General features: G+C 35.8%; 1 protein-coding gene across 2 annotated transcripts in view; it reads right to left on the bottom strand.

Moving 5' to 3' along the window:
• Positions 1-26892, bottom strand: part of LOC115209955 (ATP-dependent 6-phosphofructokinase) — a 58414-nt gene that overhangs the window by 23624 nt on the left and 7898 nt on the right. For both annotated transcript variants that reach the window (XR_003881340.2, XM_029778597.2), the window contains exons 2-18: positions 23015-23088; positions 22051-22128; positions 20596-20785; positions 19315-19480; positions 18146-18190; positions 16013-16121; positions 15811-15906; positions 13790-13882; positions 13268-13393; positions 11541-11605; positions 10207-10282; positions 9780-9926; positions 6687-6757; positions 4582-4672; positions 3606-3758; positions 1923-2087; positions 140-204 (exon numbers count right to left, since the gene is read on the bottom strand). Coding sequence is in view for 1 of the 2 variants with exons in the window: in XM_029778597.2 (XP_029634457.1) it covers positions 140-204; positions 1923-2087; positions 3606-3758; positions 4582-4672; positions 6687-6757; positions 9780-9926; positions 10207-10282; positions 11541-11605; positions 13268-13393; positions 13790-13882; positions 15811-15906; positions 16013-16121; positions 18146-18190; positions 19315-19480; positions 20596-20785; positions 22051-22128; positions 23015-23088 (1810 nt within the window). In the remaining variant the exon portion in view is untranslated. The remainder of the gene's footprint in view (positions 1-139; positions 205-1922; positions 2088-3605; positions 3759-4581; positions 4673-6686; positions 6758-9779; positions 9927-10206; positions 10283-11540; positions 11606-13267; positions 13394-13789; positions 13883-15810; positions 15907-16012; positions 16122-18145; positions 18191-19314; positions 19481-20595; positions 20786-22050; positions 22129-23014; positions 23089-26892) is intronic.

Below are 26892 nucleotides of genomic sequence, written 5' to 3' on the forward strand. Positions count from 1 at the left end.
CCAAAAAAACCACACAGCATTATTATTTATTTAAAGAATATTTGCAACATATAGTTAGTAAGAAATTATCACAAAAATTCAAATAGGACAATATTGATAATTGTATTTTTAAATAAATCAATTAAAAAAATATCAATACCTCAAAATCAAACCTCTCTGAACTCCAATGTCTTTAATCTTATTCTTTAAATGGAATACATCATTCTGAAAAAAAAAAAAGAAGGTATATATATATATATATATATATATGTAAAAATTAGGTGAGAAGTTGTGTAGGTGAAAAGCCATAGTGTTGGGAGTTACAAGACTCATGACTTCCAAGATTTCTAAAGAATTTCTGACTGGGAATGAAAAGCAAACAGGAGCGTCGGTTCACCAAGACATTACCACCGAGTAAAACTATTTACTTACTAAGCACAAGACCTTTTTCTCTAAGAGAAAGGCACAGTACTGAACAAGACATTGTAAACTATCTAAACAGGTGCACAACACCCTGATCTCATTTCTTAATTATCTAACCTTTTTCAGAATCTGTGGCCTTGTGTTAGAAATCATTATGTCAATTCAATCAATTCCCAGAACTTAATCGGCAAAATTTGAATAAAGAACTTAATGAGATGTAACTCAATACTGTCTCTCTTTACCTTCTAAGATAATTTCATAATAATGTCCACTAATCTGAAAATCATTAAAGCACTAAATCAGATTTTCAAATTGTTCTTTTCCAACACGATCTGGTTCTTTGTTAGTTTTTGTATAAGTTTATATCTGATAGAGAATAATAAGATTAAGTGTTTGTAGCTATCATGATATAAGCATTTCTAAGATATATCTGATGTTACTTATCCAAGCAATGCAATAATTACTTATTGGTAAAGTTGATTCTAGGCATTTGGCCAACTCCCTCCATGCCAACCGCTTGACCAGAGCTGATCTGATGCTGTACAACAATAATCCTGAATTTCTGTAATTTCACCATAAAACCAAAGTAAATTTAATTTAGGTGATTGAGGCAACAAGATTACACAAGAATGGACATTTCTAAGACACATTCAAAATAATAGTTCTTCAAGCATTTGTGTTGACAGCTGCACAGTTAAAAGGCAATAAAATATTAGAGAAGAAATTGCAAACAGTGGAAGTAAAGCCTGGGATCAAGAAACAAAGTGAGCTGGGCAAAGAGAAACAGTTTAGCAAGAACGAAAATAGAAGCATTTGGGAAAGGGATGTGAAGAAAAGTAAGAGGTAGGAATTCCACAATGCTGTAACCAATGCAAACTGTAGACGAACAAGGGGTACAGTGGGATCAGAGGTAGGGTGTCAACAGAGGACTGTAATGTCCAGAAAACCCTCTGGATGTGGTTGGCAACTTCTGTTATCTAGGTTAGCTAATTAGCTGTGGTGATCAGTATTCGAAAAGCATGGCCAGAGTTGACAACAAAGAGAAGTGAGCAAAGTGTAGAGTAAACGATGAATGTGTAGGAAGTGCTATTAGTGCATGGTAACGAAACATGAGAATTGAATGCAGAGGAAGTTGAAAGACTCGAAGGAAATGAGGTAGACATCTTCAACTGACAGAAAAAGTAGTTATAAGGGGAATGAGCTGGGCAAGAGAGAGGAAACTGCATTGCTATGGATTAATATGGAGGATGACATTTGGGTAGAAGAGTGCCAAGAAATCCAAGTGGACAAAAGAAGAATAGAAAGGAAGAAGTGATGAAGATTAATCTTGGGTTACTGAATTTCATGAAAGCTATCACAAAGGACTTATGACAAGTGGCAAGATGCTGTGCTAGGGAAGACTTGTTCAACTCATGCAAACATGGAAAAACAATAAAAATGGATGATGATTGATAAATAATGAAGTTTAGCAACTTTATCCATGTATATAAATTAATGGTGGGATAACATCATATGCTTACCCTTAAATCTGTGATTGTCATATTTTCTTCATAGATGTAGGCAGCATCAGCGCCTCCAGCCAACCCAGCCATGGTAGCAAGGTAGCCACAATAGCCACCCATAGTTTCAACAATAAAAACTCTTCTTTTAGTACCCAAAGCTGATTGCTTGATTCGATCACAAATCTAAAATTCAAATAAAAAAGATAAAAAGACATCTTAAAGCATTGGAACTTAATCAGAACCAAAGAAAAAAAAAAGAAGGTAGGAGGCAATGTAAAATGAATTTTAATCATATCTCTCTTGCTGGTCAGGTTGGAGATTAGTCGACTGGCTTATTCTGCCAATGCTAAGCAACTGACAAACTGTCTGTGAAACAAGTGAGATACTTGTGAAGGCAAAATAGAGTTCACTTAAAATAGCAGATAAAAAGACACCTTACTAACTTTAGAACAGAAAACAGCAGGTAATTTATAGTGCTATCAATAACAGAATCACCAGGCAAGCAATAAATATGTGGTTTAGATCTCAAAGGGTGGGCATGTTACACATCTACCATCTAAAACTGGTTTAAAAGGAAGTTCTATTGTGTTTTTCATTTTATCATGGTCATAGGTGGAGTTACACAAATTTGGATTTTGTATAGTCTTGCAGCATGTGATTTTTCTACTGGAGGTTCTTCCTAGAACAGAATATGTGCCTTGCTTATGGGCATCACACAATAATTGTCACATGGTTTGGATATATGACCATGTTGTCAGAAATTTAGTTGGTTGTCTCACATTCACAATGTCTAAACAAAGATATAGATCAAAATAAGCATTATAATATTAATAAGTAGTTAAAAATAGGTCACAGTAGTTAAATGGAGGGTCAAAACCATACCACTTATTTCACTAATATTGCTAATTATAACCACTTGGTTTCCATGCCCATGGAGGGATGATGGCTTAAAATTCCCATTAAAAGAAATCCTTGCAGTAGTGTTTTTTGGTAATTACCTTTTCTAATGATATTTAAATATCTGTTTCAGATAAATAGTCTGAGGGAAAAGAAGCCATTTATTATGTCAGTATCTGTAACAAGACTTAAATCTGTGTACCATCACCTAGGCTACCTGTATTTTAGTTAATCCCTCCGTAAAGTCAATGCTCAAGTCCATTTTCAGCAGAATTAAGCTGATAAGCAACACTCTGCTCTTTTTGAAACGAGATCAGTGAATTACAGTAAATTTTGGAGGAAATTCTGACATGAAATAAGACAATAATGAATTAAGTGTTCTGTCTAAGAATCTAATCCCATATCCATTACCATTCTGCTTTTGCCACTCATCCATAGCATGCTTACCAAATGAGATAATTATTTATAAAGTTGTAATTGAATCAAAGTGCCATCTTTGAAGACAATAAATAATTCTTTATGATCAATAGAGATGGCAGACACATTTCACATGCAATATCTTTACCCCATTCTGAACAAAAGATGTTGTATGTGAAGAGTTTCATTCCCTTTTTCCTCTAAGGAGCCAAATTCCAACTGAAGATGGACATAGAAGGAAATTAACACACTATTTTGGGAAATATGGGACAAGACACTCAAAGACCTAGTTTTTGACAAAAAAAAAATCATAATTAAAAAAATACAGAACATGTTTAATATCTTTAAATGAAAAAGAAAATTATTCCACTGCTAAAAATTACTTACGTCAGTGATTTCATTAAGAGCTGTGTCTGCTCCTAAACTAAAATCTGTCCCAGGGATATTATTACTGATAGTACAAGGGATAACAATCATCGGGATACAGAATGCAGGAAAACGATAACGCGCTTCGCATAGCTGGACAACACTGTGGTACGCCTGCAAACAGAAACAACAAAAAAAAAAAGCACATTTAATCAATATAAGCAGTTTCTTCATGTCTTTAAAAGTTCCACCTGATTTAATGGTCCATGTCAAGTTATCAATAACTGAAATTAAATTCCTTTATTTTAATGCTCATCAAATGCTTAGACAGATTACTAAAGGGTGATCACTGCTACAGCAATAATTACAATATAACCGTATCAGTGACCACTAATGCTAGAGGTAAAATTAAGGGCTGGCATAATTGATCATCTACGTTCATGCAACACAACAAACACCAGTTTTTATATATATATATTGAGAGAAAGAGAGAAAGTGTGAAAGAATTAAAAATTTACCCAACAATTATTTTAAAAATAAATGTATTTTTTCAGACATATTTTTTAATTGTTTTATTTTACTATGTTTTGAATGGTGATTTCGAGGTATATTTCAAACCTTATTTATTATGAATTTTAATTCAATAATATTGATTTTAAATTACCGCTTTGGGCAGACCCGTTTTTAGACGAAGGAACTCGTTTGCTGTCGATTTTGGCGAGTCTATCTTTTGACGAGTTAACTCGCCAGAGATAGAAAAAAACGATTTCGGTCAAAACGCATATATTCGTTTCTGCCGGGTAAGGGGTTAATACTCAAGATTGAGAAAACAAAATCTTCAAGATAACACCAAATTCCAAAAGTGTAGCAAAAGTGTATATTATTGTCATAATTTGAATTACATTTTTGTAAAAAAAAACTGCCCATAATAATAGGATAATGTAAGAATACTGATTATAAATATAGCATATTTATATAATATAGCATAAAATTTTACCTCAAAGCCACCAATAACACATAGACCATGTATTTTGTGTTTGATAAATTTGGCAGCAATTTTCTCAAGGCCAATTTTTCCAGCAATCATTCTAAAATAGAAAAAAAAAATTAAGAATTCATGCTCTTGTAATTTTCATCATAAAATCATGCTAAAATTACTTCTAAATTAAAAATGAAAAATTTGAAACAGTTTTTTTCAGTTATACTTAGTGCAAAATTCGCTTTAAGATTTCCTTCTTAAGAATTGATTACATTTTAAAGCAGGAAAACTTGCAAATCTTTAAAAGTAGAAAGAAAAACTGTTTAAGAAATCTGTTATAGTGAATGCAGCTCTCCTAATCAACACTTAACCAATAATCCTAATTTTAACATCTTATTTTCTACTTCAGGCCATAATCCTAATTTTAACATCTTATTTTCTACTTCAGCAAAAATTGAAAATAGTTCAGTGATATACATTTAATCCGTGAAAAATTCATTTGTTGAAGCCCAACATCCTCAGCTCAGCCTAACAACTTCATCTCAAATATTTCTCACTTTACTTGGATTACATTTACATTTCTCCAATATTGGTCACTTCTCATTTAACATATACGAGGGACATTCAATAAGTAATGCCCCTGACCCACTTGCAGTTGTTTGATCTAGCTGAAATTTTGTATGTTCAATCATTTATATCTCTATAGAGTAAGTGACGAATTACAGCTCTGAACTAATTGTGGTTTCTGATTTACAGGTGTTTGAACTGAGTCAAGTGTGAAATGGAGCCTGTTGAGTGTCGAGCAGTGATCTGGTTTTTGTATTTGAAAGGACGCACACCACGGGAGACTTTTGATGAAATGAAAGTAACTTATGGTGATGATGCCCCATCCGCTGGCATCGTGAATTCAAACATGGTCGGAACTCTGTGGAAACAGCTCCCAGATCTGGTCACCTCCTTCTGCCATTGATGAGGCATCTGTCCGTCAAGTTGAGGCTGCCATTTTGGAAGATCGACGCATAATTATTTGCCAAATAGCCCATGAGGTCAAGATTAGTACCGGGTCTGTGGAAACTATCATTCATGACCATTTGCATATGCAAAAGGTGTCTGCCAGATGGATTCCCAGGTTGCTCACGCCTTTCCAGAAGCAAGAACGCGTTGAGTGCTCGAGGATGAATTTGGAGATGTGCCAAGAAGATGAGTCAAAATTTTTCAAAAGACTGATTACACAGGATGAAACCTGGGTCCATCACGATGATCCAGAGACCAAAGCCCAGTCAATGCAGTGGAAGCACCGTGACTCACCCCCTCCAAAGAAGGCAAGGTCATGCTCAGTCTTCTGGGACCAGGACGGAGTAGTGATGACAGATTTCCTGGCAAAGGGTACCACAATTACAGGAGCCTATTATGCTTCACTTTTGAGGAAATTAAGAGAATCTATCAAAATCAAGAGGCGGGGCAAGATCAGCAAAGGCATCCTCCTCCTGCAGGACAACGCTCCGGTCCACAACTCGCTTGTCGCCAGATCAGAAGCACAGTCATATGGCTATGAACTCCTCCCCATCTTTCCTGACCTTGCACCCTCTGATTTTCCCCTCTTCCCAATCATGAAGTTGTTTTTGAAAGGAAAGCGTTTCCCAGATGATGCAGCCTTGATTTCTGAAGTCACGTTCAGGTTGGAGGACCAAGCTGGGGTCTTCTACAAAAACGGTCTCCAGAGCTGCATCAAAAGATGGTAGAAATGCCTAACTCTGGGTGGTTCCTATGTAGAAAAAGACTAATAACTGTGCCAAGTTTCGTTGCTCTACTACTATAGGAAGTGGATCAGGGGCATTACTTATTGAACGCCCCTCGTATCATCTATTTGTATTCAATGTGCATACTACTACTACAATGGCCTCTTACACTGAATGCATGCTAAATTCATTTAATGAATTTAGCATGCATAACAAGCTCGTTAAATTTATGTTTGATCGTCCTTTTGTAAGTTAAAACTACATGGAAATGATTCAAAAGATTTGCTGAAAATTAATTACACCAAATTCTGTTCTGTTTTGTTTTATACTAAAACAAATAAAATATGGTGATAGAAAAAAAGAAAAACATGAATTTGTAATTACTTTTTGGTACCCAATAAGGATCCACCTTTGCTGGTCCAACTTCGTACCTCTTCCCAAGCCATAGGAGTCACCTGCAATCAATTATTAATAAAGGTATCATCAATAAAGCCATTAATATATTTTCTATTTTGTCAAAGACGAGCTGACAAATTGTTTTCTGTTCACTTTATTTCCTCAAATCTTTCAAAATCCTTTGTTGTCTACAGTCCCCCCCCCCAATCTATATTTATCTATCTGGTAAAATTATCTTATTTTTATATCCCATGATGCATCAGGATTCCATGCATTATTTCCTGATCCTTAATTCAACCCAAACCCCAAGATTCACTTTGTAAGTTTATTGTTTACCGTTTCAGTTTCTTATCTTCAATATAAATGTTTGGTGACGATTCATAAAGGGAAGGATTTGCAATAATGTAAAGAAAAGGGAATACAATTTTTAGAAAGAGTCAATAGAGTTGAAAGAAGTCTGGAAATAAAAGGGAAATCCAAAATAAAAAGTGTGAACTGAAGAAGACAGTTAAAAACAGTGAGAAAAGAATGAGTTAAAAATGTTTCAAAAGATGTTAATTAGTAGGTGATTGCTTACTGACTGAGAGCAGAAGTATATTTAAATTAATGAAGTTGTAGAGATGCAATCAAAATAAAAATAGGTAATTAAATGTTGAAATAATAGACAATAGTCTCTTTTGAAATGTGGTCAAAAAGAATTAGTATTCTGGTGAATGGAAGGAAGAAGGAAAGGAAGGGAAAGAGAAGAGGAAGAAAAGTACAATTAAGCAAAGCAAAAATTACTCTGCAAACCTTGAGAGACATTAATAGCAAACTAAAGCAAAGTTTAAGATTTTGTTCCATTATGTCTATAAACGTCCCAAATCCTATAGTATAAAGCTGTGGGTTCAAGAGACCTTGGCTGTTGTTTCTAACATTAATAAGCAATGGCTGCACCTCCAGTCATGTAAATATTTCTTTACCGTATAGGATTATATATCCTTTATACATGCAGAATTAGACACCGTGGAATTGCACCTAGAAAGTTACCCTCCGAGGCACAAATCCAAGCAAGATTGTTTATGGAAGACCAGCAGTTGCTCATGCATGCCAGCCTCCCCTCAATATGCCACAGATGTTATCCAAGGAAAAGGTGAAGGTCGATACAGCTTGGCACCAGTGACATTGCAGCTCATTTCAACAGCTGAGTGAACTGGAGAGCAACAGGAAATGAAGAGTCTTGCTCAAGAACACAACACGCAGCCCGGTCTGGGAAATGAAACTCACTACCTCGTGATTGTGAGCCCAACGCTCTAACCACTGAGCCATGCACCAACGTTAGAGTTGTTAGTTGTCGGAGCACTGCATCCTTCAAAACTTACAGGCTTCCTGAGATTCGCCAACATTACACCTGATTTCCTCCCCTCCATACACATGCAAGCATCTATCTGACTCATACACTGTTCGCTTCCCAGACATTTGCACATTACTGCATATACCTTATACGCACTTTCTGACAAGTTGCAGTGCACCTGAGCACTGTATACAATAATTTCATTATTATTTATTATATCTTTAAATCAGTTCTCTTTAAAATTAAAGCAATACATTTGATAGGAATAACATGACAGGATTTGTAAGCAAATATATTAAAATTTAATATAATTTCTGACACAAACATTTGAAAAATATTTCAAATATTCTACCGATTTGCACTAACAACCTATGAAAAAAAAAAAAGAGAGAGAGCGAGAGAGATTAGTCCTCATAGTAAGCATAGTTAGAATCAGCTATATTGTTTTTTAGCCTTAGATCAACCCTAATAAAGCAGACCTGTAACCAAAAGCATTCTCACCATGACCAATCTGTCTTAATTTTTTTCTTTCCAGTAGCTTATCTAGGACTACATTATGTTATGTAACCATCCTTTTTTCAGAAGGTAAGGTGTGATTTGAGGGAGATTTAATTACTATTGCTACAAAGCAAGCACATAAAAAGCACCATCCGAACGTGGCTGATGCCAGCGCCGCCTGACTGGCGTCTGTGTCGGTGACATGTAAAAAGCACCAACCGATCGTGGCCGTTTGCCAGCCTTCCCTGGCCCGGTAGCACGTTAAAAAGCACCCACTACACTCACAGAGCGGTTGGCGTTGGGAAGGGTATCCAGCTGTAGAAACACTGCCAGATCTGACTGGAGCCTGGCGCAGCCCCCTGGCTTCCCAGACCCGGTCGAACCGTCTAACCCATGCTAGCATGGGAAACGGACATTAAACGATGATGATGACTTACAGAGGTTCCCTCAGATGTTTCAGATCAGATTTATAGCATCAGCTATAATCCTGACAGGTAGAAGATACTGAAGACTGTGGAGTGTGAGCAGTAATTCATAATTTAACTCAATGTGTATATATATTTAGTAATCCAAATTAATCCGTATCCATACCAAGTATAATTGCAGAGTCACCTATAATATTTAAACCAAATCAAAATAGATGAACATCAATGGAATTTGTATCTTTGTGGTACCAGTGCCGGTGGCACATAAGAAAACCACCCGAACATGGCCGTAGCCAGTACCGCATCGACTGGCCTCCGTGCTGTGGGCACGTAACAAACACCATCTGATCGTGGCCGTTCGCCAGCCTCGTCTGGCACCTGTGTCGGTGGCACATAAAAAACACCATCTGAGTGTGGCCTTTTGCCAGCCTCATCTGGCACCTGTGTCGGTGGCACATAAAATCACCCACTACACTCTCGGAGTGGTTGGCGTTAGGAAGGGCATCCAGCTGTAGAAACACTGCCAGATCTGACTGGCCTGGTGCAGCCTTCGGGCTTGCCAGACCCCAGTTGAACCGTCCAACCCATGCTAGCATGGAAAGCGGACGTTAAACGATGATGATGATGATGATGTCTCAGCAAAACACTCTCTGTAAAATCTTAACTGTTTAGTTTATCCTTATTTGATTTTTGTTGAACTGATCAGAAATAAAATTTAAAAATTGTAAAATCATAATTCATTATGTTAAAACTTAAAAGATTTACTGATATAATTTATGTTTCAAAAATGCAAACAAATGAAGAAATATATGATTCGATGCTTACATTGTCGTTCAGCAAACCATCAAAACTGTCATGGATTGCTATAACATTGTATCCCTTAGTAATACCAAGGCGAACAAAAGATCTCATTGCAGCATTCATACCACATGCAGGGGCACCAATATTCATAAGAGCTAAGTTTCTGTTATCCTGTAACAATAACAAAAGTGACAAATTAGTATTTGCTGAGAGCAATTAATTTATAATATATGCAACAAAGATTTATACTTAGGAGATAATCAATTAGAAAGATAGAAAATTCCACAAGAGATACAGATGCTAAAGTTGGATTGAAAGTTGATAGGTGGCTTAATTTTGTCTTTAAGGAAATGCCTTTGAGAAATAACCGAACTTGTTAACATAGCATTTCTGCTAAAACATTACGCATAAAAAAACAACAATTAATACTACAAAGGCAAAGTAATCTTACCCCAACGGAACAACGAGAGCTTGGTGGACGCAACTTGGTTAATTTTCTATATGTTAGCAAGTTGTTTAAGAAACTTCTACAAATGGTAAACAGAAAAAACAAGAAAACATGGAAAATTAAGTTTAAAGAATTATAAACTTTAATTGCTCCTAAAATTGCATTAAAAACATTTCATCATTAAAACTATCAGAATGCTCAGAATTACAAACGAACATTTCAAATCTATTTCATTCTCTTAATGAAATTCAGACCATATCCAGAAATTGACAATTAAAAAAAACTCATCTACTTTTTCTACGGTTAAATACAAACTAAATACATGTTATGAGCATGGTTTATGTATATATATATATATATATATATATATTACATATATTCTAGGCATAATTAACCCACACAGGTGTTGCTGTGTGGTTAAATCCAACTGTGTGACATCTTGGTAAGTGAGTTTTATTCTGATGCGCAGGCTAATTAATGTCTTATGTTGGAATTTAATAGACAGAAACTGCAGGAAGCTTGTCGTGTGTGTGGGTGAGGGAGGAATAAGAGACTGTGTGGTTCAGGAGTCTACGTCCCAACCAAATATTTTATGGTTAAGTACTATGTTGTGCATCGAAATGTGTTGCATCAATCCCAGCCATAAAAGGACAACTGCCAGAGGGGTGGAAACGATTGTCATTCTGAAATATAGACTAATGCTAAAATCCATCATCCACTTCATTCGTTGATTATTATTATCTCAACTAACACTGGAATTCCTGGAATAGATCCAGCAGAAATATATCCCAACTGTGAATGTGCTTTACTAACACAAACTGACATATACCCATTAGTCCAAAAAATTACATTTTATCATCATCATCGTTGGAAACACATACACACTTGAACAGGTTTAATTTTGAAGAAGCAATTGTCTTTGCAGCTAGCCATGAAGAGTTGTGTACCCTATTATGGGAGACAATGATTGTGTTAGCTTTTAGAACTTCTAAAAGCTGGTCCAGCAGCTGAATTTCACAGCCATTAATACTTTCAGGATTTCTATGATCAGAATTAAATTATCTCAGAATTTAAAACAATTTCAGATGTACAACTTTTTCTATGTTAAAGAAATGCACTTTTATATATTTAATTATTTCACATTTTTTTCTTTAAATCATTAAAATTTGGTGTTTTTTTTAAGGCTTCAATAAATTTTACGTTTTGTCAAGTTATATCAATTAACTTTTTTTCTTCAATATCTTACAAAAACGATGTTATTAATTTATGTCAAGGTATAACCAATCACAAGCACCCCCCCCCCCGCAATAATTTGACAGTATCAAATGATTTCATACCTTCCTCTCAACCTAACGGCTTCATCAAAGTTTTTCTCATCCATAGCCTTTTGAACAGCTTGAGTCTGAAAAATAAAAAGTTAGAATATATATATAGAAATTAGGATTCTTTTACAAAATAAATATTAGTTGCTATTTCTATTGTTTTTGAATGAATATACCTAAAATTAAACCTCAACTAATAATGAAATGGTGTTTGATGTATAACTCTTTTACTCGTTTCAGTCATTTGACTGAGGCCATGCTGGAGCACCGCCATTAGTCGAGCAAATTGATTCCAGGACTTATTCTTTGTAAGCCTGGTACTTATTCTATAGGTCTCCTTTGCCAAACCGCTAAGTTACGAGGACATAAACACACCAGCATCTGTTGTCAAGCGATGTTGGGGGAACAAACAGAAACACACAAACACACACACAGATATATATATATATACATACACATGACGGGCTTCTTTTCAGTTTCCGTCTACCAAATCCACTCAGAAGGCTTTGGTCGGCCCGAAGCTATAGTAGAAGACACTTGCCCAAGGCGCCATGCAGTGGGACTGAACCCAGAACCATGTGGTTGGTAAGCAAGCTACTTACCCCACAGTCACTCCTGCCCCTATGACTTTTACAAGAAAACCATAACTGAGATTAAACGATTCTGCAGTCATAAATTGAAACCTTACAATGGCAACAATTGTGTTGTTTCCCTGGGCAAGAACACAACTGCTTGCTCCTCTTTGTGAAACTAAAAAGCCGTTATCCTTCTCTTTTCAGTGATGGAGTTAGAAAGCGGAAAGGAGAAATTTCCATTAATACTGTGATACCCAAAGCTTAAGGTAATGATATAATTTAAATGAATCATGAATAAAATTTTAAAATTTGGTGTCAAAAGATTTGATAATTATCCCTCAAATTTAATTAAGACTTAACTTGGAGAGACTATAAAGCTAACTGGATGATTCATAATGACAAGGCTACATATAATCTAAGTATTGAACTGAGTAGGAAGCATGCTTTCTATGATGATCAGCTCCTTAAAGCTTGATGGATCTTTACTGTTAAGGAATGAATAATATCACTCTCAAAAGAATATCTGTCAACTGAAAGGGTGTAATCAGTATTAGTGCACATTTCTCTCAGAGGGATAAAACAAAAATTATAAATATATGCAAAGAGTTTATTGTCATATGTTCCTTTCCTCTATTACTTGTGACAGTCACTTTTGACTGTGGTCATGCTGGAGCATCACCTTAAAGTGTTTTTTAGTTGAAATCAATCCCAGGACTTATTCTTTGTAAGCCTGGTACTTATTCTAGCAGTCTCTTTTGCTGAACCACTAAGTTACAGGGATGTAAACACACCAACATTGGTTGTTAAGCGATGGTGGAATGGGGAGAAACAGACACAAAGACACACACACACACACACACACACACACACAATGGGCTTCTTTAGGTTTCCATCTACCAAATCCACTCACAAGGCTTTATTCGGCCTGAGGCTATAGTAGAAGATACTTGCCCAAGGTGTCACACAGTGGGACTGAACCCGGAATCATATGGTTGGGAAGCAAGCTTCTTACCACACAGCTACACTTGCAGCAATAAAATTTTTTTTCATCAATTATTGTTTTAATACCTAATAAGACTAATACAAACTGCTGAATAACGTAATTTCATTATTATATGGATAACATTTTATTCAGCAATTAGACACACTTGTAATTATGAAACTCACCCGTTCAACACATTCCATCAGTGGCACTCGAACAGTTTGGTTACCTTCAAGGGATACGACACAGGCGGGTGTATCTGGAGTTGCTTCCATTAAGGCTAAAACTGCCTCTGCACCCATTCTGGAGCCCTACAACGATAGACAATGGTTAGCATGTATATATATTTTAAAACTTCTTTAAACAACAGAACAGACACTTCTACTGTGGGAATGAAGTGAGTAACATATTTAATTTGTGAGCTTAAAACTAAATTTTTACAAAAAAATATAAAAATAAGAAAATTAGATTTCATAGTACTTGTGGAAACGTGGTTATACAGCATATTAAACTTATGAATGCAAACTAAATGAATTCCATAAAGGTTGCTTAAAATACTTTTCATAAATCATGCAAATAAAAATAGTTTAAAAAAAAAAAGAGAGAGAGAGAGAGAGAGAGAAACGTTAAATTTTTCAAATATCTAAGATTTAATAATAGTATATCAAAATAGTTGAGTCAAAAATGAAAAGAAGCAAACTTCTTACCAATATACGATCGAATGCAGATGGTTTGCCACCTCTCTGAACATGACCAAGGACAGTTACTCTGGTATCATATTTAAGCCGTTCAGATATCAGCTAAAAAATAATGTACAAAACAATAGTTATGGATTGATAACTCCATCAAGGTATGTAAGCATATAGAGATGTGCATGTAGGTTTAGAATGCTGGTTTCATTGGTTTTCTCTTGTACTATTTTTATGCTCCTTTTTATTATAAGAGTATTAACAGGTATTCACAGTAAACTATTACTCAGTGACTTGGAATATATATATATATATGTCTTTTCTTCTTCTTGACAACATTCACCCGGGGTGGGTTGAGCTGGCTTCATTCATCCTCAATGCTGTATCTCTCACAAACGCTGACCAGGCCTGGCGATTTGAGGCTAACGACCGCATGATCTCCAACCACTCCTTATTCCAGCAGCGAACACCGTAGATATGGGGGCCTAGGTTGGGTTCCAGACCAGCCTTGACTGTCATCAGCCAGGTTTTTCATTGTCCACCACATTGCTTTCGCCAACCCTGAAGGAGAGCTGGGGCAAATGCTTCGTAGATGAATTCTCCTGGTCGACGACGGAGGGCATTACCCAGCCAACGCAGACGTCTCATTAGGGTGACATATCGGAGGGAGGTGATTTTGCCCTGGTGTCGCACCTTCAAACATTCCTCATGCGATATATATGTATACATATATATATATATATATATATATATGGCACATAAAAAGCACCATCAGTTCATGGCCGTTTGCCAGCTCTGTCTGGCACCTGTGCGGGTGGCACGTAAAAAGCACCCACTACACTCTCGGAGTGGTTGGCGTTAGGAAGGGCATCCAGCCGTAGAAACACTGCCAGATTTGACTGGGCCTGATGAAGCCTTCTGGCTTCACAGACCCCAGTAGAACCGTCCAACCCATGCTAGCATGGAAAACGGACGCTAAACGATGATGATGATGATGATGATGATATATACACATACAGTTTTTTAAGGAGTGACCAAATGATGCAATACATTAGATAAGCCCTGGTTCAGTTAACTTCAGAACACTTGGGGTATTATGAAATCTGGAGCTAGCTGTGCCAGACTGCTTTTTGCACATGAAGAAATGACTGATAGTCTCTCTAAAAATATACAAGGAAATTTCATTTAACCTGGGCTATCAGAGGACATGTACAAACTAGCAATGATTTGATATTATAGTGATTTTACACTTCAACCCATACTAGCATGAAACAAAAAAAAAAAAGAAAAAACTGAAGAGTGTTACTGAAAATGTGAAGCAGTATATGTATCTGTGTGGTTTATGAATTATTGGAGATTTAGTTGTGAGGAAATCCAATGAAAACAGACATGGACAATAACAGTACACCTCACTCATTTAGAGGACTTCACTTTGAAAAAGTTTCCTTTTTTTAATAAACTGGGAGGCATATTAATTGGACATATTATAAAATGTTTGTGTGTGGGTGGGTAATTGAGAGATGGAGGGTCCCAAGCAAGATAAAATGTGGACATAGTACACTTAAAATCATGTAAGCTTTCCTAGGGTTCTTTAATGGAATGTTAGCAACCAGAAAAGTTAGTCAGCTACTGTTTAGTGTTGTATACATGCACCCATGTGTGCATGCCTGTATACAACACACACAGTTTAGAGAACTCTTTAGAAATGCAAGTTACAGAGAGACTTCTCTACTGCAGATGCCATAAAAAAAGGCATCCAGTACACTCTGTAAAAGTGGTTGGTTTTAGGAAGGGCATCCAGTCATAGAAACAAAAGCAGGCTCTGAAGCATCTTGTCAAACCACCTCACAAATGGAAGATGGTTGCAAATGATGATGAAAATTATGATGATGATAGATATGTCATTTTAACATATATTGTTGCATCACTGAACCCAAAATATTTAGGAAATAAAAAGAAACTTATCTGCGATTGGATTAGGATTTTAAGGGTCAACTGCTAATAAAGTTGGAATAACATCCATTATCGTTAATCTTTACCTTCTTCACCATGTCTCCTGTGATGGGATTACCCTCTCGGTCAATTGCTCCTTCAGCTACAATGATGATGTTCAGCCTTTGACCAAGTGTCCTCTCCTAAAATAAGAAATGTAGATAAAATTTTTAAAATGTTAAAAAAAAAAAAATTATCTTTAATATAATCATTTAATTCCAAAATGATTCTGAAAATGATTCAACTTACAACAGCTAATTTGTTGCAAAGAACATCTTGCCAACCTTGCTCTGGGGGCCATTCAGGAATGAAAACCCAATCAGCCTCACTCGCCAAAGCAGCAACTAAGGCTAAATAGCTGCAAAGAAAATTTGAGATTTCTATTGACATCAACAATTATATGCTTTTATTTGAAATCAGTTTTATCACAGACATCTAATATGAATGAGTTGGATTCCCTAAAGATAATCTTAGAGGTTAGTCATAGTCCTGTCTCCATCGAAGGCAAAGAACATTATTCAATTGGTCACAGACTTACAAGGGTAGAAACAGGGACCAGTTTCTTTTTATTGTGGATATGTAACAGAAATTTGCTTTTTATTATTAATTTGCTTTTTATTATTAAAATTGCTTTTAATTATTCCAGATTTACTTTTTCAATTGTAATTTTTTTTTTTCTCATAAAAAAAGTTTTTCAAATTTTGATATTTTAAAAGTAAAATACAGTTTATTCTTGAATAGCCCATACTTAGAATCAAGTTCATTTGCTCAATCTTAATTTGTAAATGTATAAAGTAAACGGGGCAAAAACTCCCAAAACTCTAAACATAAAAAGTAGGCACAATGACATTAAATTTATAAAGCCATTCCTTCCCAGAGTCGCAATTCACTGAATTTCTTCCCTACCAGTATTTTCCTTGAAGATGGTGCCATACATAAATTCAAACTGAACACAAACAACATGAATCTCATCAGTGTTACCCAACCCACAAATACAATGAGCACTCGTCCTTTCCTTTTATCTGGATTTTGCATTAGGAAGAATGATTAGTAGGTAAGAAAAATAGAGAGACGGGGAGAAAGAGCAAGGTAGACAGATGTAGACAGATATATATATATGTATATAAGCAATTTGCACGAAAAGAAAACTTATAAATCTCAAATCACAAAAGAAAAAAACTACAGCCAGAGGAGTAGCAAAATTGTAAATTTAATTAATGCTGCTTTTTTTTTTAATACTTTTAAAGTTATCATAAAATTGATGATGAAGCAAATAAAAATAATTACAACATAAAATATTGATTATATTTCTTAAATGCCCATTAGATAAATTAGAGGAGGCAAGTAATGAGCATTTCTTTGTGAGTGCGTGTTCCAGTTGATTTAGTTAACTAAAAAGCTTGCTCATGAAATAAGTGTGCGAGTGACATGTGTGCCCTCAATGGAGTTCTTAGGGAGATTCAATGTGACATAGAATGCAACAAGGTTGGACCCTAGAATTACAAGTACAACTCATTTTGTCAGCTGAGTGGACTGGAGGAACCTGAAATAAAGTGTCTTGCTCAACAACACCATGCATTGCTGGGAATCACACTCATGACCTTACAGTCGAGAGTCGAATATGCCAAGACACTAAATCATGTGCCTTCACATGTGTGTGTGTGTGTGTGTGTGTGTAAACAGATCTTAGTCAAGCTTTCCAACCATGACTGTTTAGTTGTTCAATCAACTAAACTACCAAGCTCATGGAATTAGCATGAAAGTTGGTAACTATTTGACAGGCTTCAACAGAGTTTCCATTTCCTTGATTTAACTTACAAGTAACCAATCAACTTGAGGCTATAAAAAATCCTACTTGCCCAAAGTACTGCACAGTGGAATCAAAACGAAGACCTCACGATTGTGAAGTAAACTTCTTAAATCATACTGCAACTACTTAAATGTGTGTGTGTGTGTGTGTGTGTGTGTGTGTGTGTGTGTGTGTGTGTGTGCATGTATGTACATAAATCTATTTTATCAATGTATATAAATCTAAGTTGTAAACATGGACACGGAAACTTATAAACTGGCAATGATATGAACTTGTAATTAATCTATTGGAAGTATATATAACCAACAATGCTATCTTCTTCACAAAATGACATGAAATATATAATTACAAAATAACTGAGAAGCTGAAAATGAGATTTTTAGGCCAGGCATCTTCTGGTAAGACCCCGAAACGCAGTTCAAACATTATTTTCTGACATTTTCACTGAAACTCAACACTATTACATGGAGCATTAATAGCTTCTAGAAATAAATCTATACAAATCCAAGTATACAGATATAATCATATTAGTTCCAAATGTTTTTAAAAAATACCAAATGGGAATTACTTACCCACAATGTCGACCCATCACTTCCATAACGAAGCATCTCTGATGGCTACAATAAAAGAAATAAAGTTAATCAATGGGAAAAAACAAAAAATACTCACTGTATTTTCAGGCATACAAGCTGATGTAGAATGCAGTGTAAACATTCAAACGATATCACTATCTTTCCAAATCCTGATGTATTTCACATGGAATTTTTGGTCTGCCAAAATCATACATCTCTATATAAAAGAGAGATTCTGTCCGTTTGTGTGTGTCCCCCATAAAATGAAACTAAATGGTCCAAGGGAGGCAACACTAATTGTGCACAAATCTATGACGAACTGCACTGAGGCCAATATTCTTATTGGTTGTGGCACACGTGACACCGTCTTCGTTCCTCACACACCAGTTATACCATTTAATGTTCCATTCAAATTTAAACCCTTACAGTTTCCTATCCCACTTTCTTTTGCTAGGAGCATTAATAAAAGTCAGGGCCAAACATTAAAAGTTGCTGGATTGCAACTTGAAGAACAGAAGTTTGTATACGAAAGCCATCTTTTTTTCTAATTCAATTATTACAAGTTTCTCCCTTATATAAAACACACACACAGGGTGAGTAAACCTAAGTCTGACAGGACACAGCATTTGTCATTTCATTCGACTATTACTTACTGTTGTCTTGCCTTCCATTCCTGTAATGTAGAGTCGGAATATCACCACTAACACTGACAGGACACAGCATTTGTAACATCATTTCACTGTTACTCACTGATATCCCTAATCAAAAAAAATTGTCTGCTAAAAAAAAAGACTGCCAAAAAACAAACACCAAACAAATGCACGACATGTGCAATGCTTTTTCTATTGAACAGTGATGGTCCACTTGACCTGCAGCCTTTTCAGTGCCATCGCAGTCAACTGGATTCTGTAAAGCTATCCTTCTATATGATATACCCATTTTTCTAGCTCCTCGGCTCAAGAAGCAGTAAAAGTAATTACCTGATCAACAACGGGTATTACTGCTAGTCATGGTCTATAAGTTAACCCACATTTTTCTGGCTGTAAATTTTGGTCTGAAAAATTCGACTTGAATGCCGGAAAATATTGTAATACAGTCTACAATTATTTTCTTCTTTTAAATATTCCCAAGCAATAATAGGATGTCAAAGCTGTAAAATAACATCTTACCTAGACGCAGTAGTTGCAATAGCATCAATAGCCTCCATAATTCTGTGCAAGGCTGAATCAGTACCAATTGTCATGTCAGTTCCACAAAAGTCGTTGTCAATCGATCCAACCATGCCAGCAATGTTAAGATGTTTACATGATTCCATACGGTCTTTAGTAATATGACCTGCCAAGAAATCAGATATAAAATGTAAGCCATAACAGGTAATTACAGGTACTCAACATAAATACACACACATTTTATATATATATATATATATATATATATATATATACACACACACACACACACGATATTATATATGCATATCATATATTCGATGTGTCAATAAATCTGATATAAAACGCTATTGAAAATCAAGATAGAATTATACTAATCATACACATGCACATATATTCATACATACTCTCATAAATACATGCATGTATGTGTACTCGCTGGTATATGCATACATACGTGCAACAAACACACACACACATGTATTCCCATATACACTTTTTGCATGTAAAGCCAGCACGAGTGAGATGAACCTTATTGAGGCAACATTTGCTTTGCCTGACGTTCTTCCAGTTGCAAACCCACTCTCATAAAGGCACTGTTTCTAAGGTCTTTCGAATGACGAACGGCTCAATAGCTGGACATGCTTTTGCAGCAGATGTTAGCAATGATGCCATCCATACGGTGACACAATGCAGAACACGACACCAAAACAATGGCAAGGCACACAATAAAGAGGCCAAAAATTGCGAAAGAATTAAACCCTTCACGTGGATTTCACACATACTAAATTTTGCTGAATAAAATCATCTTTTATTCGTTTCCATCATTTAACTGTGGCCATGCTGGGGCACCACCTTGCTTTAGTCAAACAAATTGACGCCTGTATTTATTTTTAAGCCTGGTACTTATTCTATTGGCTTGTTTAGCTGAACTGCTAGGTTATGGGGATGTAAACAAACCAACACCACTTGTAAAGTCATCATAGAGTACAAACATAGCATAAGCATACACAGATACACACACACATATACATATCCACATACACACATGACAGACTTCTTTCAGTCTCTACCAAATCTACTCCCGAGACTTTGGGCAAATGTCTTCTCCTTCAACCTCAGACTGACCAAAGTGTCACACAATGGGACTGAACCGAAGAGCATTGGGTTTGGGAAGCAAGCGACACCGGTGGCACCTCATGTGCCAAAGTACATACATTCAATGACAGAAAAGTAACTAATTAGACAATTCTAATACAATATCAAATATCTTTTACTCACCTTGTTCCACGAGCTCTTGTAGTAATGACTGCCATTCCATACGAAATTTGTTTGCACCAGTTAAACTACCATCACCTCCAATAACCACTAAGTTGGTGATGTTCTGTTTTACCAAATTGAGAGCAGCAGTCAAACGACCTTCCCTTTCACGAAAAGACATACATCGTGCACTACCAATTACCGTACCACCCTGTAGGAAATTCAAGAAAAATTTTTTCATTATTTTAATTTCAGCAAATCTCAATTTCCCTTTTCACAACTGATATTTTCCAAATACAACCAAAATATTCAAAACAATATTATTCAACTCTTTCATTACTGTATTTCTGAGTAATACATTGCCTATTCTCTTTACTCTTTTTACTTGTTTCAGTCATTTGACTGCGGCCATGCTGGAGCACCGCCTTTAGTCGAGCAAATCGACCCCGGGACTTATTCTTTGTAAGCCCAGTACTTATTCTATCGGTCTCTTTTGCTGAACCGCTAAGTGACGGGGACGTAAACACACCAGCATCGGTTGTCAAGCAATGCTAGGGGAACAAACACAGACACACAAACATATTCACACACACTTATATATATATACATATATACGACAGGCTTCTTTCAGTTTCCGTCTACCAAATCCACTCACAAGGTATATATTCTGCTATAGCAGAAGACACGTGCCCAAGATGCCACGCAGTGGGACTGAACCCGGAACCATGTGGTTGGTTAGCAAGCTACTTACCAAACAGCCACTCCTGTGCCTATAAATTAAGATGCCTCCCCAGCGGGGAATCGAACCCCGGTCTCCCGCGTGACAGGCGGGGATACTTACCACTATACTACCGAGGAGTATATGTTTCAATTTATTTTTAAAGTAAGGAATAATTTAGTAAAATAACCGTGTCATTATTAAGCTGGCATTTGGAACATCAATTAACGTGAAATTTTAATGAATGGCTTTAAATGTGACCACTTTAAAACAATGAGTTTGTCTCATAGAATTGAGAGTTGTCTCAGGTGGGTTGCTATCAAAAGGGTTAACATCTTCAAGTCTAAACCTTCCTGTTCTTTTGCATTCTATACCAAGCTTCCTTAACCAAGCTAACAACTGGTTACTTGTAGGAATGTGATTGATAAGATTCTTTTTAGATCACATCTCTAATATTACTTAATCTATATTGATTTCAAGTTTTGGTACAAGGCCAGCAATTTCGGGGGAGGGTATAAGTTGATTACATTGACCCCAGTGTTCAACTGGTGTTTATTTTATTGACCCCGAAAGGACGAAAGACAAAGCCGAGCTCGGCAGAATTTGAACTCAGAATATGGAAAAAAAAGACAAAATGCCACTTAGCATTTTGCCTGGTGTGCTAATGACTGCCAGCTTGCTTGCCTTGTTACTCAGCCTATATTAGTTATCAGTAAGAATCCTTTGAAACACAAAGAAAGGCAAAAAGAAATACGTACAAGATTCATCATTCCGGACACCTGTGCCCAAGTTGCTTCCACAATATTCTCTCCACCATCCACCATTCCTTGGTACCCCTGTTTCACAAAACAAAATATATATATTTAAAAAAACAGCATCAGAAAGTTTTATAAATTTAACTTTGTTTTATACAATTTCTTAAGTAAGAATTGAATTCAGCTAATGGTAAATCAAAACATTCTTTTGCAATTACTACACTAATAGTTAATTTCCTATTAGAACAGAGCAGCCCACCCCCTCCCCGCCACCTCATCAAGAGAGTCTATTCCTTTTGCTTTTATTCTCTGCTGCCAGAGCTAGTCTTCTTGACTGAAGCAAATGCTAAAGACATGGTAGGATGTGATTACTCATCAGTAACACTTCATAGATCAACACTTTATTCACAAAAACAGAAATACTTTGATCCTGTAATAGAAAGCCTTATGCAGCAAATAAACAAAGAAACTACACTGAGCCATTAGATTAGACACAGCTTTGGTCTACAAGTGAAGCAGATGTAATTATACTGGAAATAACAAAACCTGGCAATAGGAAAACATTTAACAAAGTGACTATTTGAATAGTGATAAATATCTGACAGTTGATCTTATTAAGGCTTCACGAGGTGGAAGCCTGTCATACCTTAGTATAAGGCTTGGCTCCCACAAACCAGATTTTCATTTGTAATATTTGAAACAAATAGAATAAAAGATGATTTTGTGAAATGAAATTCTAAATCAGAGATTTCTAATTTAACAATACATCATGTGACGAATAAATTAAAATTTCTCTTTATGAAATTTAATTTACTAAATCTATTTGTATTCAAGAGAATATCTCAAATTTACCATTTGTAAAATCTAAATTTCTTGGTAAGTAATAAATGCTATCATTTTCAATCTAAAACCTAAATGTCCTTATATTTGAGTACCTTGTAATGTGAAACTATGTGTAGCTGCTTACCTCTTTGATGAAATATACTTTGCATCCTAGATATATTCCCATCCGGACAACAGCCCGGACGGCTGCATTCATTCCTTTAAAGAAGAAGAACAATACAATTGAATTTTAAAAGTCATAATTATAAAATTATCAATGAAATAAATACAAAGTTAATTTTTTCTACTATATGTTGAATACATGGCTGTCTTTATTATCGAATTATTAGATTCAATCCTAGCATTATATTTAATCATCCACAAAGAAAATTCAGTTTAAAAAATATTACAAATATAGGTATTACCAGACCAGGTACTGTAAGTCATTCAATCTGCAAAAAATAGCAGCTAAAGCTCCCTCAAATCACACCAACTTAAACAAAGGAAAGATATACGGGATAATAGAGTCAAATACTTGATGAAAAGGTGGGATGGTCAGGACTAGAATGCCATTGGTCATAAGATGTCTTGCAAACAACTTGCACATGCAAGTGCTACCAGTTAAAAGCTCCGTATATCGGAAGCTAGCAAGTGTATGGGGTCATCAGGAGAGAATGCGCGCCGTTTTGGGGCCTACCTCTCGACGGAATCAATGCTCACCGGCCCCCCTCACTGATATGAGGCCCCGCTTGCTAGATCAGCTGGTTATGAAATTAAACTCAATATCCTTCTAGCCATCGCTCATCGTCTCTTTTTAACCAAATCCAGTGGCTAGCCTTCTCCACTGTAGATTGGATATCAGACTTTACGATGAGTTAGGCCTAGCGATAACAACAGTCGTCTCACGCTGTGTCCTACAAACCCTCTACATCCGACTTCGATAGGAAAATGTTCCGCTTTCCACCCTGCGTCTTCACATTCCTCGAGGAGGTTTTCATAACGGTTTAATTTTCGAGCTCGAGCGGCGTCCATATTATCTTCGTGAGGAACCGTTAGCTCGACTATATTTACAACTTTCTTTCTTTCACACCACATCAACTAAAGACTTCCAAACTCCATTTACATTTTCATCATAAGCCTTACTTTTACTGACACTATACAAGTCACCAACTTCTTTCATAGAACTTCTCAAATTCTATTTTTTTTAACAAAATAAAATATATAATATTTTTACTAAGAGATATACAATAATGAATTGGTAAATGATATGATTTTAACTAGAGAGCAATTGTTTCAATTAATAAAATAATTACTTTCCTTCATGACACTACTATTGAAACGATGGTGACAAGTTAATAGTTGGTCATTTTCTTTTTTTTTTTTGGTGAGTGACAGTTTCATTGGTGACATACTTTCAATAGGCCACTCACCATTTCATTGCAATTTTGAAGGTGAGAATAACAAAAGAATACTCAGGCAAAACATTCCCAGTGTGTGGTCCATGGTTGTGAAATGGAGTTCTTAACAGTCATGCGAGCATTCATAATTAGTCATAATTTTAATCTCCATATCTCGAGTTTATTCTTTGCAGTCAGTCATTTTTTTTAGCTTTGAGATTATCCTAGTATCACTCATAAAAAGTTTATATATTTTAAGATAGGGGAATGACAAATCAGAGTCATCAAAGCCAAATGACAAATTAATAAGTTTGTTTTGATTTAATCCCCAAGTTAAGCTATGATATAGGAATAAAGATCATCATTGTAAATAAACTCCAACTATGCTAAAATATTGTTCACTTTGCTAAAATAATAAGATTAACTATTTAAATATGGAAACTAAAGCATACTAGTTTTTTTCTTAAAAGCTAGAAAATACTTGGTTTCTCACAGTTTTTGACTCTACATAGTCCAGGTGAGGCTTTTAGTAGAATATTTCACTCCACATCTTGGAAGTCCTGCTGCTCCACACCTGAACATCCTATCCTGCAACCCCACTAAAAAGCTATTCGACTGATTGGCATCAAGTCATTCACCAACACATTTCAACCTCTTACTCAGATGCACTCTCACCTCACCCTACCTTTACCGTCATTATTGTTTAATGTCCAGTCTCCATACTGGCATGGATTGAATGGTTTGGCATGGACTTGGCTTGTAGGAAGCTGTCCTGACTCCAACTGTCTGTTGTGGCATGGTTTCTATGGCTGGATGAGGCCCTTCCTAATGCCAACCACTTCACAGAGTGCACTGGGTGCGTTTACGCAGCACCAGCATGGGTGTGTTCGATGCAGCCCTGGCATGGGTGCTTTTCAAGTGGTCCTGGCACCACTTAAAAAGTACCTGTGTCGATGCAGTATTAACGCACTCATTGCATAAACACAGCACAGGTGTGTTCTAATAATATAATGACCTCAGCTCCTCAGAATAAGCTGGTTGTATATCACCTGCACCAAAACTCACTCGAGATGAGTTCCTCTCATCGTCCATAGTTTTTCCTCAAACCAAGTTTCACATTAATCACTTTCTACAAAGTGTCAGGGCTCTGGAATTCCTTCCCTGCCCATGTTTTCCCTAAGATGAACATAACTCTAGATCATGGGTCCAGTTACTTCCATTAAACAAAATAAATGAATAATAAAATGACAGAAAAAAAAAGAAATTTGAGTTATCAGATTTACAAACTTTGAATTTACTTCTGGATTCAATTTATAAATAAAATGCTTCAATAATCTAAATACACTTAATTGAATGACAGTCTAAAAAGGGATATTATAATTAAAAATAAATATACAACATTGCATTTGTTATTTACAGTCATCATCAAACTCCTAAAACATTCCCATAGTTATTATCAAGCTAACTAAAACATCACTTGAGCTAAACATAAATTACCCACATTCATCAATAAAAGTCATTTCAATGCTTAGAATTAGATTTTATCATTAACAATCGATATTTCTTCATGGTTAATGCATTTTAGACTTTCACCACATGTGATGTTATATACAGAACCTGATGAATCGTTGGCATCAATATCTACTACAGCTATCATTTGGTGAGAGCCTTAATCCATTGCTCAATTTAACACCACTATCTGGCTCTAAATTTACTAAAAGCACAGTTTTTCGGGGATTCTATGTTGCAAGCATTTTGGAACAGGTCTGGAAACAGAGCATAAATCAATATCTAGGTTGTGTTCCTTTCCACTGTAGTAAATTCATGACTTAGGGTTATCTTGGAAATCCTGTAAAAAAGCAAGGGTAAGACAAGTCCTTTTATTGTCCCTTTTTCCATTCAAATATTTCATTTTTTTCTTAAATTGCATGGTGTATTCAATGAAACATGCAACCTTACTTAAAATGATGATATTCTGTGCAATAACATTTTTTTATGTTGGCCATTAAGGTGTAAATCTGTTTTGAAGAATATCAGATAAATTGTTACATACAATAATACATTTTCTAGAATTTACATTTAAATTTATTTTAATACTCAAAGCAAAAAAAAAAAAAAGGGAAAAACCTGATTAACTATTCCCTGTATAAATATAGTTTTAGGAAGTTCATTGTGTCACACAGAAATGTGAATGTGTAATAACAAGAGGAAAAAGGAGAAATGTGCTACGTGAGATTATATGAAGAAATCTAGAACAAGCGGCCATGTTTTAAAACCATGAGAGAGAGAGAGAGAGAGAGAGAGAGAGAGAGAGAGAGAGAGAGAGAGAGAGAGAGAGAGAGAGAGAGAGAGAGAGAGAGAGAGAGAGAGAGAGAGAGAACAGAATAAATAAATATTTTGTTGCTGTATTTAAATCCTCCTGTCAATGGCACTTGCAGAGGGATTAGTCTGGTAGACCTACTTGCCTTAAACATTGTGGAAAGAAAGTACTAAAGAGGTACTGTTACAACTAATTAGTAGCTTATGTGACTTGTAGATCTTATATTTGGTAGATTCAGGAAGTTTCAAGAGATTTTTATCAATAAATTATTGGATAATAATTCAAGTCAAAATGCACAGTGCAAAA

The sequence above is a fragment of the Octopus sinensis genome, linkage group LG3 (assembly GCF_006345805.1).
Source record: "Octopus sinensis linkage group LG3, ASM634580v1, whole genome shotgun sequence".
In the NCBI taxonomy this organism is placed as follows: Eukaryota; Metazoa; Mollusca; class Cephalopoda; order Octopoda; family Octopodidae; genus Octopus; species Octopus sinensis.